Source organism: Phallusia mammillata, chromosome 3 (genome assembly GCF_965637545.1).
Source record: "Phallusia mammillata chromosome 3, kaPhaMamm4.hap1.1, whole genome shotgun sequence".
In the NCBI taxonomy this organism is placed as follows: domain Eukaryota; kingdom Metazoa; phylum Chordata; class Ascidiacea; order Phlebobranchia; family Ascidiidae; genus Phallusia; species Phallusia mammillata.
Genome location: NC_137254.1, coordinates 6410513 through 6428826, shown reverse-complemented (window position 1 = coordinate 6428826; position 18314 = coordinate 6410513). Strand labels below are relative to the sequence as shown.

General features: G+C 34.9%; 1 protein-coding gene across 1 annotated transcript; it reads right to left on the bottom strand.

Annotated features, from left to right (window-relative positions):
- Positions 1-16011: 16011 nt before the first annotated feature.
- LOC145219351 (intelectin-1a-like) lies at positions 16012-18314 on the bottom strand. The gene is made up of 10 exons (XM_080086725.1): positions 18183-18314; positions 17852-17911; positions 17526-17671; positions 17328-17447; positions 16951-17086; positions 16799-16890; positions 16579-16741; positions 16296-16450; positions 16161-16236; positions 16012-16095 (listed from the first exon to the last, which is right to left on the bottom strand). The coding sequence occupies exons 1-10, from the start codon at positions 18280-18282 to the stop codon at positions 16085-16087; spliced, it is 1059 nt and encodes a 352-aa protein (XP_079942851.1). The 5' UTR covers positions 18283-18314; the 3' UTR covers positions 16012-16084.

The following is an 18314-nucleotide window of genomic DNA, read 5'->3' as shown; positions in this document are numbered from 1 at the left end:
TGCGGAAAATTAGCGAAAACAAAAAATGCCAGAAAAAAGGCAAGGAAAATGACACACGAACCATAATACATATTTACCCAGTTTATTAAACCTCTTATGTCGTTTAAAGCTGCGACAATTTTTTATAAAATGTGAAACACACAAACCCTGATGAGATAAAGTAAATTCGAAAGCTTAATAAAAACTCAAACTAATATAGTAAGAGTTACATGTTTGTAAATATTCAGGACTACTGACAAATTTCATACCCAATAAAAAAAACTACTTTGTGATTGGTTTAACTATAACCGCACACTTTACTTACTACTTTCGCAGGAATAGCGTGACAGCAAAAAACGCATTTTGCAAGCTTTAAGTTGTTCTTCTAATAAAAGTACAACACGATATTACCGCAAATTAGGAAAAAAAAGACAATGCAAACGAGAAAAAAGCCAATACAAATGCTTCAATAATTGAAATACATTTCTTATTGTTTACGCAGTCAACCTGAGAATGATTGCAATCGGCCATTTATGACCAACTTATAATTTAAGCCTGGTCGTCACGTAAGACGTAATCAAACGAGATACAAGACATATGCAAATATATTTATGATGCAACCACCAATTAACTGCCATTCCCAACTTCCCCATTTACTCATTATTTGAATCTGGTGGCTCAAAGTGTTCAATTCGTTCCAATACAAAGGGTTGCGCAGGTGGTTTCTTCCTACGTCCTTTAACAGTATTGGGTTGCTACCCAGATCCGTCACTCTTGCATGGGAAGACTTTCTTTCTGATGACGTCATCCATGACGCAGTACAGGAGGAATACGACGATTCCCTGCAACCCGTTCACTAAGCTGTGCATGTACATAAACGTCACGTTTGAAGTGTCGTTGCCGATTCCTGTAGAAACAAATATGCTTTTTACAGCAGTGATTCACGTATTAAATTTAAATAAAACTATGATATATAAAATAAGCTTTTCTTTTAGGGGTGCAACGTGACATTCACTAAACCATTTAATTCAAAGTTGGTAAATAGGTTTGCTGCGACATAGCAAAATATGTTTTAAGGTACATTTTACAGGCTGAAAAACCAAAAGTTGTCCTAAGATGTAAACGTTTGGTTATCTAACAAAAAGAGGATATAGCGTTGTAATGTACACAGACGTTACGCATCTTGCCATAAACGGGAGTTAAAATTGCACTCTGCCAAAACGAATACTACGCTCCACACTTCAGTTTGGGAAGTAAGTTTAGAAAAAAGTTGTGTATTATAAAACCAAAACCTGTGAAAAATGCCAAAGTCCATGTTCCACCCAGCATGAGGAAAAAGATAATGAACGATTTTGCTGCCCTCAATGCGTCTTCCGTTCCAGGATCTTCACCTCTGTTGCGCATCCTTCGTGAGTTGAAAATCACATGAGTCGTCTTCACGATGATCATCAAGTTGATAAGGAGGACGAGTGCAAGAGGAGCGACGACCGTTGAATAAAATATCGGGGTACCGGGATCCAACCAGCATCTGTCATACTTGGGAATGGATGAAGACTGGTTTGAATACTTGTGATTCGTAGAATGGCTGGTGCTTCATATAGATATCGTAGTGAAATCCCACTCCCACAGATGGCATCACGATGAAAGCTGGAATGACCCAGCCCATCAGAATGAAGATTTTGAGACGTTTATCGGGTTCTTGGGTTCTGAATGTGTAGGGAAATGAGGTGGCCATCAGAAGACGGATGCCTTCCACAAGAAACCAGAATCCTTAAACACAAACAAGTTTCAAGATGAGCTTTAATAGATTTTTGTTCAAAGGTATACTGTAACTTAGACGTATGAGTATTGTCGTTTAACGAAGATGAACAGATGAAGTTACCCTGAAAGGTTCATGTAGACCAACTAGCACGTTACCATTATACACAAATCACAGTACGGCAGGCCCATTTACATGATATTCGACATGCTTGGGAAATAAGCTTGAATTGGTATAAACCCTTAAAAAGGCTGGCGCACTATTGTCGTTAGTTTATGATTTACATGCATCTTACCTAATAGTTTATGATTACATGCATCTTACCTAATGACAGCAAGCAATAATGGTTAGCCACAGTAAATACCATGCATGAGGTTTCATGCAGGACGACAAGGTCATGGGATATGTTCACTGCGTGAAGAAGCAGAAGAGCCACTGACAAGTTGATTTGAACTGGAACCCGATCGTTTTCGCCTTTGAAATGGTGAAGGATTGCTATTGTGATTATCAATGCCACAATGGAGGCAATTTCAGTGGTGTAAGATGTGATCTGCATTACATAAAACCTTAAAACATTTGTTTTGAGCTAAATTGATTTGGTAACAGCTCATCAGCCTAATAACATCATCAACCTTAAATAATTCTTTTTTTGCAATACTGCTGTTACCTTTACGCCATGAGGGAGAGTGACTGTTTCCATTGCCATGAGAACACTAAAAACGGTCAGGTGGTTGCACACGCAAGTGACGTCACCTGTTACGTCATTAGTAATTGTGGCGCAACCTAAACCTGAATATTTCCTTAAAGCTGTATCGAAGAAGCGACAGACGTGTTGAAGCTTTGTGATCCTCAGGTTGCTTGTGTTTTTCTTTTCTTCTTCGATCTGCTTGCAGACTGGTTGTGTCGATGGTGGGGTTACGACAAAGCTTGCGTTTCCTGGCAACTGATCGCTTCCTGCAGTGTAGTTGGATGCAGGCAGGAAGCTATGGGCAACCCAACCAGCAATAACAATAAACGATGAGTTATCTATAGCAATGTACCGCGTGATAGCGAGTGAACTTCGACTGGGTGATTCGGTATCTACAGTTTTGGTTTGATTTATCTTATAGACAAACACAGCAACAACGATTCGACTAACGTTAATTGTTTGTAGCGTAAAATTGATGTGGGCTAATTCAAGGTCGAGAAGGGAGTTGTATGTCTCTTTATCAATATCGGTAACCACGACATGTAACTGGGCATCTGTCAGGTTGTAGGTTGTTCCGTTGGTATCGGGATGATTTCGGCCAAACTTCTCAATGATGTATTCGAGGTTATCGAACCCAACCCAGTCAGTCGGTTTCTGAACTTGTAGCTTCTGTAAAACTTCTGCAAAAATGTAACAAGTCCAAAAACACTTTTATGGGTTCATCAAATGCACAACTGCACCTTTTCAAACACTTACATTTACAGACCCTTTGGAACATTTGCACAAACTAGGAGTTTTCAACCCGATTGGTTTAAATTTCAATTTTAAATACAATGGTTTCAACTTTAACCCGTGTTTAATTTGGAATTAATTTTTGTAGCATGTATTCTCAGGAAAACATGTTGAAAGTCTAGAACTTTTCTGCTGCTTGCATAGGTAAAACGGGAACTGTTGAATAAAATGTTCTAGAACACTTTAAACGTTGACCTTTTCTCAAGCAAACTTACATCTTAAAAACAAATCGAATTAACATATGTTTTGAAGAAACACGCTACCAATTATCCAATTAGGAAACACGCTACCAATTGTTACCTTCAATTGGAACTGGACAATCGTCGTATTCGATGAATACAAAACCTGAAAATATATATTTATACACTCTGATATCATGGTGTTAACGTGTGTAAAACAAAACTTACTAAGACTGCTGGCGATCACATCTTCAAATGATGAACTAATTGAAAAATTGGTCTTCTTGTATCTTAGTTTGCAAAATGCTTCGGCTGAAGTTTCGTTGACAAATCTTCTACATTTTGGATCTGTAAAAGAATTTTGGTAATACAAGCACCCAGATAATTAATTATAAGTAAGCCGCAGATAGCACACACTGTTTCCACTTACAAGGCCCAAGTTGTGCGGCTGGTGAGAAGACATTGGGCATTTTGGCCAGTGTAGCCATACAGCACTCTCAAACCACAGTTTTTGGGAGTAACACGCTAAAAAGCCATGCCTCGCCAATTCTGTTTCATTCTTGTCACCAGCTACGCTGATAAGACCTTCAGTCGGGATCAATTTACCCTACACTGTCCGCAGCTTACTTATATTAGATATTTATTCAAATCGCCTAAGAAGACAGGTCGTGTTTTGGTATGATTTAACGCTGAATGTTTTGTTATAATTCTACGATAGTCAATATAACTCAAGGGCTTAATTCGGCCACTGTTTTCAAAAATTGTCTGGTTTGGAGCGGTTCTGTACTGTCAGATTCACGTAATGAAGTTAGAGCCGCTTACAGGCAGGTATAACTGGCGTTTAAATTGTTTCGTTTTCGCAGCTATCAAAATTGAAAATAATCGCTATTTTGAACTCACCCGAAGTTCACCCGATTCCCTTTGTCAAAAAACAGTAAATTTTTTTGTTTTAAAAATTGTAAATTGTTCTGTAGTTGTGTTGCGAGTCTACTTTCCTTTAAAGATGCGTTTCCTTCAAAGGTAAATACTGTATTTGTCCAAAAGATGTGAATATAAATTAGTAAAGTATTATGTAGAAGATTTTTTATGATAATATATAATAATGTTTTCGTCAATACAGAGTAGTCGCAATCCTAGTAGGAACAAAATGTATAAAAAGGGCTGTATTATTGATTACAATTGAAACTTCTGCATCAAAGTGCGTCATTGTTAGCATCGTTATGGAAGCGTTTCATAACGGAACGGAGCGGCACATGGAAACGAAATAAATAATTATTTATAACTATCATTATTATTTTCAATCATCATTTTGGCTTAAATACCGGAACGAAATAGCGTTGTTCACTATTCCTTTTTTTTTGACCTGCAAATTTAACATGAAAATAATGCTGACTAATTTCGCCGAATTACTGAAGAAAAACGTTGTAAACTTATTTCGGTCAAACCGAAAGGAAATGAAAATATGGGTCAGGAACAATATCACGAAATAAATAATTTGCACAGAACCATCGTAATCTCGTTTCGTTCCGTCCCCGTACGAAACACAAGATTTTGTCAGAAATAAAACTTACACATGTCAAACGTAGACGAGTCAATATTACTTTCAGACTGTTTATGCACAAATCAGCTACTTACCAATCACCTTGGTGCAGTCATCAAAGCAGAATGTTTTCTAAAGGCCAAATCCTGGTCCACATCTGGGTCCTGCACAGAATATCAAAGTTAACCTCATATCTGACACACAGTTAGGGAAATGTACGGGAACATAACTATAAGTTTGAAAAATACTAATGAAAGCTCAGCGAGTAAGTAAAGTTTGCGAGTACCAGCGTTATTCAACTTGGGTCCCACTATTTTGCTAACGTGCAAATTAAAGCTAATGGGGTAACAGGATCTCCCTTTCGGGTTCGTAAAGTGATTTCGGCGGTAGTAGCAAGTAGTTGTTGGGGAAATACTTTTCTAAGGGGTTTGCCCAAGTACAAATTTGTTTTCGGCTTTGTATGTATAATTTAGAGCTAAAGAACTCGTGTAGACCGCTATCAGTTTGTTTTCAAAGGGTTTAGGAATTCAACTACATTAAACAGGACAAGCTTAAAATATTTTGTACATGGGAATAAAGGTGTTGTAGTTTAATTACACTTACCCGTGTGTTCCATTCCCGTCTTTGTATCTAAAACACACACATAAAATATATTTTAATGAGCAAAAACAGGAATATTTCGTTGGTTGGTTGTTTTTACGTTTTTATTGACGAAACAACACATAAAGGCTTGCGGTCGTGATTGAAAAAAATGTTTTGAGATAGTTTAAGTATCTGGTTGAGGCGGGATGCGAACTATTAACCATTTGGCTAATTAGTAAAGAAGTTGTACTTAAAATTCATACGCACTATTACAGGGTTTGCCCAACCTTTGTCATAATTTATTAGTATCTTCCAAAGGGTTAAAAACTACGGTTATTCTGGAGTAAACTTTATTATAACCAACAATATAAACTAAAAAGCAATGAATGCTTTTGTTTTATGCATGTCACTAACCATTGCAAACGATGGTACTTCCATTCAGTGGCTCGATAAATGCACTTCGTTTAGAGTAGTTAATATCTTCGCCTAAAACACATTTTTTTAAAAACTAAAAAAGTATGTTTGGGGCAACTGGGCTAAGTCTCCATAACCAAAAAATGGGTAGCGAAATCTTTTGCAAAAAAAACTTTTTTGGTAAACAGATGATGCAGAGTGCCTCAGTAATTGCGGCAGCGTTACTCGAAATTTGTGATTTTTTGCACAAAGGTAGTTTATATAGCGCATGTAAAATATCATCAAACATTTCCACCTTGATGGCAGCTATGTTTCTTGTAACACTCTGAAGTCCCGTCGTAACTCTGAAGTTTGGGGCATTCTGAAACAAGAAACTGCAGTTTCACATTTCCATAGATAATGCTGAAATATGGCAATTTTTACGTTCAATCGTTTCGCTTTCCTCAAGGTCACAGGGGCTCACGTCAAAGTCCATAGTTAAGTTTCCATCTACAAACACAACATTCAAGATAAATCATAATTAAAAAACGATCCATAATCGCTAATAAGGCGAAAAACAACAAGGCGTTTACAAAACAAAAGATATAAACAAACCAGTCAACTAAGATTTAAATAACCATACAGTTGTTAAACTGCCATAACTTTTTTATCCAACACTAGTGGTTCGGCGATTTGGCTGCAACACGTTTAGCCATGTTTTACGAATTGTGCTATTTGCAGTTTTGCGCAATAATGTTTTAACACTGGGCAGATATTTCTGGCGCTGTGGTTGTTGAGTGCAATTGTGTCGAATGAATCCCACTAGTACAATTCAAATAACTTTACGGGTACTTTTAAAAAAGTTAACCAATACCCTACGGAAACAATTCTTTGCAGAAATTTAGTAATGCTAATGACCATACTTCAGTTTTGTTGTTATTAGTGTAAATGTAAGAAACTGTCTTATGGATGTAATTGTGCACCTACATAAAATTAGTTTTTTTAGTAGGAAAAGACGAATATTGAATTTTAATATAAAATGATACCACATTGTTTGAGATACAGGTACGAACCAGATCGTGGAGTTATTTGTAAATACCTAAGATTTTTATTTTCTTCGAAAACTGCAATATATGGATATTTTGTTGCCAGCGCCCACCCAACCTACTAACTAAGGTCATAGAGTTAGAATTAACATTCTTACTTTCCTCTTCTTTCCAGGTTTCTGAGATTCTAAACTTGTTATAATATGTTTTATTAGCAGATTTCCATTCTTCTATACCTTTAAGTTTGCATTCTGGAACATTTTCTAAATGCAACAAATAGTATTTTTTATTGGACAAACACAATTATTTACAGAGTTTGTCCTACAACTGTGAAAGATAAAAGAAATGGATAAACGATTTATGCAATTTATACAAGAAAAACAAGGTTTAGGCCAAACAAATGAAACTTTGAAAGTTAAAAATTGTTTTTACTTGATATGTGTACGATTTAAACATACCAAGCCTACTGTCGATTTTTTAGTTTGTTTCTAGCTGAGAAGAATAACTGGTTTTCTTCAGAATGCATAAAATAAATTACCGCTATCAATTATTCCAGTCGCTGATGAATCGTAACATGCCTTGGGGTAATACGTGTAGCAACATTCTGAAAAGTACAAAATTAATCATGTTAAAATGACATAAAAATTTAATAAAACTTTCTGGCGGAGTTTTTTAATCTCTTAAAAAAATATCAGACCTGATTTTTTTCAAATAGTGTTCCGATTATTATTCATTGATAACAACGGAAATCAAATTGTCACATTATCGGCGAATGCGCCCCATCCTAATCTTAAAAAAGCTAGCATTTTTCCAGTGAACCTCATACCAGACATTTTGGAACTTTATAATTTTTTACCGCTTTGATACAAATTTTCAGATGTCGGATTTTTGTTTTAATTATACCCTAAATACACGTGCATCTGGCGGAGAATATGCAGAGTATAATTTTGTTCTTGCCTTTCTTTGTCGATTGGGTGTTGTTTTTGATTGCATAACTATCTTTAGATTTGTCATTCTGGTTGACATTGAAATAGTCTGTTAAGACAATGTGCATCAGTGTAGTAAGTAAAGTGTATGCACATAAAGTTTACCGGTTAGATCAGTACAATCACTTCCTGACATGCACGGTATGGGCTTGATGCTTGGAATTAAAGTGTGTTTTGTGCAGTAAGTTATCTTGTACCCTGAAAATCAAACAAAAAACTTTACTAACTTACTTCTTATAGTAAAGAATTTAGCATTGCAGCAATGAAATGAATTATCAAAAAAAGCTTCAATATATCACCCATAATCAACATCACCACCGAAACTAACAATGAAGTGAAAATATTATTTAAATCTTTTTTTATAGAACAGATATTGGTTAAAAATTAATAAGTGTGTCGTTTTATGTAGTTAACAGTAATGTAGTACGCAACAATATATAATTATTTTTTTGTCTAACCACTTAAAGTAGCAAGCATAATATCATTTCTGAAAGTTATGCAGACTGTTATTCGAACTATAAATTATATAAGCACCGACCTTTGATTTCCAGAAAACAGCAAACAAGAAAAAGATGAAATATCAACTTTCTCATTCTGCTTAGTTTATCAAACCATTCATTTTTTCTTTTCCAAGTACGAAAAACAGAAGCAGTTATTAATGGTGTGATCAGGTGTAATTTGTGTAAAGCTTACACGTATTAAGTATAATTTTTCGACTTTGCCCTAATTAAATTTTTTGTTATCATAAACTTTCTGCACCAAGATATGCTGTTATTCACGACTAGACACGCTTAAACGAAATTTTCTAACGAGCTTCGTGCAGGCAACTATATCGCTTATTGCATACAGCACTTCGCACGCTTAAAGCGGGTTCCCTAACGAGCTTCGTGCAGTCAACTGTAGCTTAGTACTTAAAAAGAGCGTATGCTTTACGCTGTTTAACTAAAAAGCTTAAAGGCAAGCAAGAATACCGCCTACACAATGCACTACTTCGTAATATAAAAGTGCTTCGTGCAGTCAATCGGCATAGCATTTGCTACATGCACGACTTACAAGCCTAAAGCGGTTACCCCAACGAGCTCCGTTAAGTCACATTTCTAAATTTGCAATATTAGACAAAAAATAGCAATTAGGCTTTAAATGCACATTTTTCCTGTTGTCTTATTGCCTGCAAATTTATCACGTCCTATCGCAATTGCAAACAAGTCATACTAAACCCAACGCTGTTAAGTACGTTTAATGCATAGGCCAACAAACGCTTATAATAGATCCTTTGTTGTTATTTAGAAGGAATTTGAGCAGATTGCGCCTACGTAGAGGTGTAGACATGTCGGCTTCCGCAAGAAAAGATGGAAAATCGACCAAAGCGTTCGAAATACGTCACTGTTCCTCTATTACGTCACAACCATTGCATAGAGATAGTTAAAGGTGAACAGATTTGTTTTGATTTGATTCCATATCAAGACGCCTGCTGTTGCTATTGATAGCTCTATTGCATTGCGTAAATGCCTTATTTACCCATAATAAAATATTGCAGATATGATAACTGGGCCTGTTCACAATTAATAAATGAAGGTGACTACATTGCAGCTACGAATAACATCACGATAGGCAAAAAGGGCACGGTTGTATTTTAAATATTTTTGACACCCTCTTAATTCGGTCGAAATGTTATTGGTAACAATGCTAACTTTGTCAAACTAACACAAGTTTCCACACATTTTTCCACTTAATAAAAAAAATAGTGTTTCAGACGAGAAGCAATGTTGGTGTATGTCTTGTTACTAAAAAACAGCATGATCTATACAAATCAGTCGTATGTTTGAAATGTCTAAAATATAAGAAAAGTCAAGCATGAGTGAATATGTGGTAGTGCTTGGCAAAATTTAAGATTACAAAAATGTGAAAGTTTAATGAAACGATATATAAAATTGCCAACGGTTGCAAAATTGGTTTAATTTGTATTCTATACCTATATAATTTCCTACACCTATAACTATCAACAGATTTCAGATAATATTAATTTGTACCCGATCGTGGTTATAATAGATTGACAAAAACAACGGTAAACAACGGTAAGATGGCCTATAGACAGGCGAAAGAGTTCACTTATGTAAAGCTCTATGCTGTGTAATATTGGCTAATATACGAGTGCTAACGTCGCAGCTACCATTATTGCTCAACATGAAACGTTGTATGTGCGGATATCGTTGTGCGTCCGACAACAGGTATTTGATAGTCACCAGATCATACGACCTGCCGAGGTAATAAACAATAACTGTTGCATTATTGCTATCTGCGACGAAATAACATGAACCGCGAAGCATTATACATAAATTACCGTGACAATATAGGCATAAGTCCAATCAGGTAGTAATACTAAGACACTTAGGGAATGCCAGCTTTACCCAAAAAACTGTTTTTGCTTTACTTGTTCTTTTTTTCCGCAAATCAGTCTGGATAACAATCTTGATCTGTGTTTGTGTACACCTGCACCAACAATTTTTCATTTAAATTTCATAAAAAAAAACATGGCGATTTAAATAATCTACCCCATTCCATGTTTGTCACCAAACAATTTACTCATGCAGCTCATCAGGGTAATAACTACTGATCTCTATAAACCCTGGATTGCGCTACTGGCCGTCACGGTTGAAGCAAATTGAAGCCTAATGGCGGCTGCAAAAGGAAGCCCCAAAAATGCATTGCGGGCAATGGGGAGAGAGTGGAAAAATGTCGATAAATTTTGTTTTAGGCATTTTTATTGCGATTTTTTCAGATATGATTAGTAGTTTAATAGGACGCATGTCTTCCAGTGTGTAATAACCAATAAATATGCGTAGATTGACTGTGAGGTGTATGTATGTGTACTGGAAATTAAAACGTTTTTAAGTTAGTGTTGAAATAAATCTTTACTGAGTGGTAATCAATGTTTCTTGTGCAATATAAGTAATTTCCGTGCTTTTTTAAGTATTTAGGACTTAAATCCGACAAGACGGCTATTTTTTTCACACAAGGTGATGTGATACTTTGTGTGACATTACCTTGCTTATCCAAACTGCTGTTTTTGATTGTCATCAAACTCCAGGAAATTTTGAGGAACAAGTGGTTGGAACGTTTTGATTAAAAACGTAAAATAATAATAAAATATTTCAACTATTTTGCTCCAAATATTTTTAACAGTATTTGACTTTTTTTCTTAAATGAGTGCATTTGATTTGGTTGTTTATTATCTAATATAAAATTGGTGTTATTATAAGATTTAAAAATTCTCATGAAGTTGTTTCTAAACATTTCAGACACAATCGGGTTTATGTTTCTCCAATAAGCAACATTAATTGTCTTAGGTAAAGTCCACTGGAAATGTTTTAGTCTCTTCCCAGATAACTGAAGCAAACAAACAAACAGACACCAAAATATCGATCTAAACTAATCATTTCGATGTAAAACTTTTTAAGTCCACGAAAAACCACGCCTCTTGCAATCTAACATGCAATAGAAACGCAGCAGAAATACCACAGCATTTGTTTGCTAACACGAACACTGTTGATGCATTTACAATTGAATTAATCAATAATGTAGCAAGCTATTACAACACAACATTATTGTTATTGATTAAGTAAATTAAGATTAAAGCGCATCAAATGTAACAATAGACAATTGCTAAAAACATGAGAAATTAATAAAATTATACAAAAAACAAATCAAACAATATAAATGCAATGCAGATAAACAACAGAATCAAGAATCAGTGATTAACTCGCGTTAAAATTTGTAAGGGAAAAGACTAGTGCAACAACTAATAATAAAACAACAAGGAGTACGATTACAGAAACTAAGACGATGATTACAGTTTTTGAAGACTTTTCTTGAGGTTGAATACTTGGTGAAATTGTAACAGGTTCTGCGTAGTATACACAATGAACATAAAAACGTTCATCAGGAAAAAGGGAAAACGTTAACAAACTTAGAACGGTAGTGAAAATTAAACTTATGGCCTAAATTGTTTTTTGTTTTGTTTTAGGGGTTTTGAAAACTCACTTACCATAATCATGAACAATTTCAACTGTGGATTTCATTGGAACACATTCATCTGAAAAATAAGCCCTGTGTAAAACACTTTCATAAATAACGTTTTTAGTACTTAATCCTTTATTACGTTTTTATAGTGCAAAATAGTGAGCCTGTTAAAGCTTATTAATAAAAATCAGTTAATATGGAATCGTTTTGCAAATCTAAAAATATTTTTAACAACGATTGTTTAAATGTCTTTTTCGAACAATGTACCTGTTTTCTTTCTGTCAGTTGCAGCTTGTCGAATGTCACCTCGATTTAATCCAATATTTTTGTAAGCACCAACATCATTATTCTCATAATCATGATTCATGTTTAAATTATACCAAAATCTGATGAACGAAACAAACAATTACAGGATTTCATCGTTAGCTACGTGGTTTAGTTAGTTTGGTTTAGTATATATTTTGTCTTACACTTTCTCACATCACGTGTTACTATGTAATCGTACAAGCTCTGGCTGCTACGGCCCATGGCTGCTAAGACTTATGACTGGCTGCTACGACTCATGACACAACCACTTCATCAACCAACAACAGTTATCTTAAACAGAAACTTAAAATATGTGTTTAATCGAAAAGAAAAAGTATCGAAAATAAAATCGAAAAAAGTCCCACGCTTCATTAGAAAAATGACTTGTATATTTTGCAGTCTTGGTCTGTGTTGTGTTTTCTACGGATCATAAAAAAGCAATTTGAAAAACTATTTTGTAACTTTATTGTAATTGATGACATTGCTTTTGGTAAAAAATTTAAAGTAAAGTTCTTGATATGTGCAAGGCATTTCGAACATGTGCAAGAAGATTCTGAAATAGCTTTTCTTCAAGGCACACTTGGAAATCACTCGCGATGCTTTAGTACATTGTAGTACGCAGAAAAATGAACAAAGAAAATGTTTAATAATCAAATCAGCTAAACTAAAACAGGGTGGTCTCAACGACATTGGACAGTTTGCTAAGCGCATCTGCTTCCTTATTACTTGCACATAAGTGAAATAACTTGTCTTTTTCAAGTAATTACTTCGATACGTACATCGAAAAAATTAACAGAAGCGAATAGTAATTACACTACCAACTTAACTTTTTAATATAGCACATCTTCTTTGTCCCTCAACTACATACTGCTGTCAATCCAAACAAGTGCGTACTTCCTTCAACACAGGTGTCGCCATTCCTTGCCACGCGTTACACGGATGGCAGGTGAAATGATTACTCATGGCACGCCAGGTGACATCCTTAAAAAATGCAATACTACTTTGATTTGTATGGTCGGTTATTTTTGGCAGCATTGGTAGCGTTGCAAAAAAGTTTTGTGTTAATTAACTTTGTTGTTCTTATTTATGTTTGCAGTGCAAAAAACACAGAAAACGACTGCTATAGCCGTTTTTATACAAATATTTCTTGAGTTCAGCCAGTATTTGCGAGTTAATTTTAGCGTTGACTTCTCTATATATACTTCCTTGCAAAACTATTTTAGGAATAAACATGATTTTTAAAAAGTTCGCAGCAATGAAGAGATGCCAAACCTGCTTTTTCGTTTTATAATTAACTTATATTTCCGGGAGTAAAAGGTAGCGTTTAAAGTTTCTTCGAAAACACCAGTGAAAATCGTTTGCCCAAAAAACTAGACAAAAAGTGAATGAGTAATATATATCAATAAAACTGTGTAGAGTACAATGAACAGTTATGCATAAACAATGTGTTGATGTAATCTTTAAACTTTTTTAAAAACCTACAAATAACGTACCACCAGAAAACGCGAGATGTGACTCACCAACCTAATTCGTAATCGTGACTGAACTGACGCGCTTTAAAGAATTGGTGGTGTTTTCCCACTCGAAATCTCCTAGATGTGTTGAACTGCAATTATCAAACTATGAATAGGAGGTTCCAAAGGTTTTCCTGTACAGATTTGATTGCAACTATGCATTTGCCCAATGTGGCTATACTGCTATATACGGTTAGTGTCTTGTTATCAGCCCCTATAAGTCGTGTGCATAGTGAATATTAATTCTGTTTGCAAGGCAGCAGAAAAATTATTAACTGACTCAAAACTGGAAGTCGGTCAAAACTGGTGAGTAGCTCAAAACTGGTTAAAGTTTATAGAGCTCTACACTTGCCAGAAAAGCTCTATAAACTTGATATTATGCCTAGCAGCAATAGCTTATATGTCAAATCTGGTATGTAACTTAAAACTTGTAGGAAACTGAAACTTGGAGAATAACTTAAAAACGGTAAGTAACGTTTGTGTTTGCAATTATAATGAAAAATCTATTTCCATACCCTACATTTGTTTTCAGCAAGAACTGCATGAAAAATATATAAACTACACAATTCAATTGCGTCATGTTGTAATTTACAGATTGAAGTGGATTCGGGTGATACTTTTGAGATACCCTTGCAAACAGGCCACAGCATTTTATAACAGCACAAATGAAGTTATGTATTACAATTCAATAAATCAACTAAGCAAACAATTACATTTACACAATGCCTAATCACGTCTTTTCAAAACACATTATCTACAATTTAGATTCAAATAAAACAAAATGTCATGACACAAAGTTGTCAAACGTATAAAAAATGATTAACAAACTCATTTGGTGAATACACATCTGATATATCCGAATGTTTATTAATAATTGAAGTCTATTAAGGAATGGAATTTAGCGATAAAATATCATAATTGTTGATTCTAAGTCTCTCTGAGAATGAGAAAAATCAACTGGATTCGTTTCATTCAACGAGGTTTGCGGAAATCCGTTCCAATCTAATTAAACACAGACAAAATTTTAAAATATACAAATTACAAAAAAGAAAATATCAACTGTTTAAATTTAATTTCAAATAAATTACTTGTAAAATCATTACAGTCATCCAAATAACGAGAATCTGGGTTCTTCGTACCTCCAACACAAACGTACTCACTTCGCCAATCGTTCACTCTAAACTAATGTCCGTTTTATTTGACTGTTTAAACCAAATATTTGTAGCGGCTTTACGTAACAGCAGGACACATTGCGTAGACGCTCCCAGTTTGTCCATTAGCACGAAACTGAACAACACCGGTCGGTAGAGGTTTTACACTTGGTGGCAGCATCGATTTAACCACTGAATCGTTTCCGATGGAAAATTTAACTGGTACTGAAAGTACGTCATCATCATAATAACAATCCGGACCTAGAAATGGGCAAATTTTTAGGTTGAAATGATAAGCTTACTTAATTTCGCAGTTACGCAAACACAATACTCACACAACTGATTTTATTCTGAGACAATTTCCAATATTTTGTGGGTAAAGCCAGTGATCTCTGTTTCGGGTATCAATCTCCCATCTCTCCTAAAGGTACATTATTTATGAAACTCAAACGCTTTTTGAATGATGTTGGATTAAATCCAAATAAAAAGTACTTCCAACTTTAAATTATACTTTACCTCGATATCATTGAGTAACCAAAAAGTATGTTGGATACGGGTTCTTTGATGAACCACTCAAAATAATAGTCTTCGGAATTAATATCGTGATCAACAACTAGAATTGGCCTACCAGATGATTTCCACATCTGCACAATGTACAGCAAAAAAAATGAAATATACGTATAAGTTTTAAAATTTGTTTGATAAATACAAAGCAAATGTTTAACAAATTGAGATATTTTATTTTGGTAAAACTAACAATAAAATCGTGCTGTTTGCCTCCGGAACTCAAGTTTGGTTGAGGGCTGTAATAAAATAGTTAAAGTAACGAAACACAATACCTCATTATTGATGACGTAAAACCAAACATCACACAAGCTGGCATTCGACGAGCCAGTTCTACATTGTGCTTCATAATATAAGTAGAAATTATTGCGAGTGTGATTTCCTCTGTACATCAGCTTTCGATCCGTAGATAGTCGATAAGAATGTACCTTGAAATACCATATAGTAACAAATGTTTGGAGGTACAATACATTAACGTATTCTCACGTACCCAACATCTTAAGTTTTTGAAGCAGTGATCAAAGTTTCCCACTGCAAACAAGGAAATGAAGGGATGCATTTTTCGACTCGATTGCATTATGCTGCCTACATCGCAGCTATATCATTCAATACAAACGTCAACCTTCAAATGTGTAGGGACAGAACAAACGTTCAAACATACCTAGAATCTTTTCCATATGTAATGTAGCCATGGAAAATAAGTCAGTGTGGCAACTTTGACTAATCGAAAACAAGACCTTTATGCAATAATTTTGTTAGAAAAACGTAGAGAAACTTTTAAACTTTGGTAACTTACCCCCATTCCATAACTGCTACCGAACAACTCCTTCTCATACAGGAAAGTATTATGGGAATCATAAACGTAAAAGTAGAAATCAGTAATCAGGTACGTGAGTTCTGAGGATCTTGCCTCAAGTCGATCCAACGTTGAATTTACATCGGGAAAAAAGTCTTAAATACAAAAAACTGCACAACGCGACGAAAAAAATACCAACAGTTTGAAATTGGAAAAATATAGTCTCGAACGCATAGTCCATAGATGATCAACAAACACTGACAAAAATGTTACTTTACTTTACCGGTTGTTGGTTTTAGTGGAAAATAATTATTAAAGAGTTTATGCAAATTTCCTCCATAAGTTTCCATAAATCCGTTTTCTGTTTGATATTGCAAAACACTCTGCTCTCTGCTGATCTCCAGTGGTGTGTTGTTTGGAACATGACGTAACATTATGTCTTTTCCCTACAAAACGTCCACTGTGTCAAAATCAACACATTTTCCTTACCAGAAAATATTTGCCTGATGTTCAAAATAACTCTGACTTTTAAAATCTGATTTTGTGCAAGTTTCAAATGATCCAAACAAATTTGTGTTCATCCAACTTTGGTAAACTAAAATAAGACAATATCGATAAATTTGAGTTGGTTTTGCAAGTAAAACAACGAATTTACCTAACACATTATCTTGATTGTTTGACGACATAAGGAACCACGATCCACCATAAGCTTCTGTCATGTTGAAATTATTGTCGTTAACTGTGGCCGCGAGAATCCATCCACCACCAGCAGCTATCATGTCACAATAAGCCTTAGAACGAAAAATAAATACAAACCTGAGACAAGACACACATTCGAAATTAATGTTTTAAGTTGTATATTAATTTTATTTAGTTATCCGACCAAAAAACAGTCCTCATTGTTGTATAATTTTTGAACACAGCGCTCAGATTTGACTTTGTTGACTGAATTAACAATAAAATTTACCTTTTTAGTGAGTTTTTAATAACTGCCCTTGCTTGAAGGCGACAACTGTACCAATGTAAAAATACCTCAAACGGTGTTAGTGACGGTTGTATGACGTAGAATCCATCTTTAAACCCAGCATCTCTCAGTTCAGCACATGAACGGGCAGGATTGGGGAAAGTACCAAGTGGCGATTTTGCCATTTTCTGAAGCAATTATTAAAATAAGGAACTGGTATTTAGTAAACAACATGCATGCTAATTAAATTGACAAACCTCACATACCCCGTCTCTTGTAAAGTTGAATATCTCGAAAATCAATCCCGAAGCAGCCAGGATTGCAACCGTACACACCAAGACAATAATAACATGGAACAACTTTTTTGATGATGGTTTTAGACCTTTGTCAGTCGATGGCAGCGTAACGTTTACTGCATGACATAAAATTATATGCAGTACCTGGCGCACATTTGGGTTAACGGTCTGCAAATTAGTGAGAAAAAGGGCAGAGCTTACGGTTTAACTTTACCAGTTCTAGAACAAGATTTCTCACGGCATATTGGGCAAATGGAGTAAATGAATATTAGTTTTTCATTTAAAACAAAACTTACCATAATCTTGTACAGTGTCTACTGTAGGTCTCATTGTGGGATTCCTTTCATATGCGTTTTCTGCAAATGTCGAACTGTCATACTGACGTTACAAAAATCGTACTCCAACCAGGATTTATAGTTACGAATTACAAGCATTTCGTAATGAACAATTTTGATAAGTTTTTTATCCTTAAAATTTAACATATGTTGCAAAATATTTATTTTGTTGAGGCAATAAACACAATCCTATTACGCTACCGATTAAACGTTTATAATGAAGATTGGCAACACTGATTTACGGACACTTTCCTAAAAAAAATATATTTAATAATCAGAAAAACAAATTTACCTGGTTGCCTTGTACTCCCCGTAGCATGTCGAGCATGTCTATTTTTAAACTCGATTGTTTCATAAGTGCCAGCATCACTCCTTACATTCGATTGATTCATGTTTTAAGTTTACCAAAATCTGACAACGTATT

What these genes read in the sequence shown, in the direction of transcription:
- LOC145219351 (XM_080086725.1), bottom strand. Translation starts at nt 18,282, where the DNA reads ATGAATCAATCGAATGTAAGGAGTGATGCTGGCACTTATGAAACAATC. An exon ending in AGACACTGTACAAGATTATG is followed by an intron (nt 17,672 to 17,851) that starts GTAAGTTTTGTT and finishes TATGTCATGCAG; the next exon opens with TAAACGTTACGCTGCCATCG. An exon ending in TCCACTAAAACCAACAACCG is followed by an intron (nt 16,451 to 16,578) that starts GTAAAGTAAAGT and finishes TTTGTATTTAAG; the next exon opens with ACTTTTTTCCCGATGTAAAT.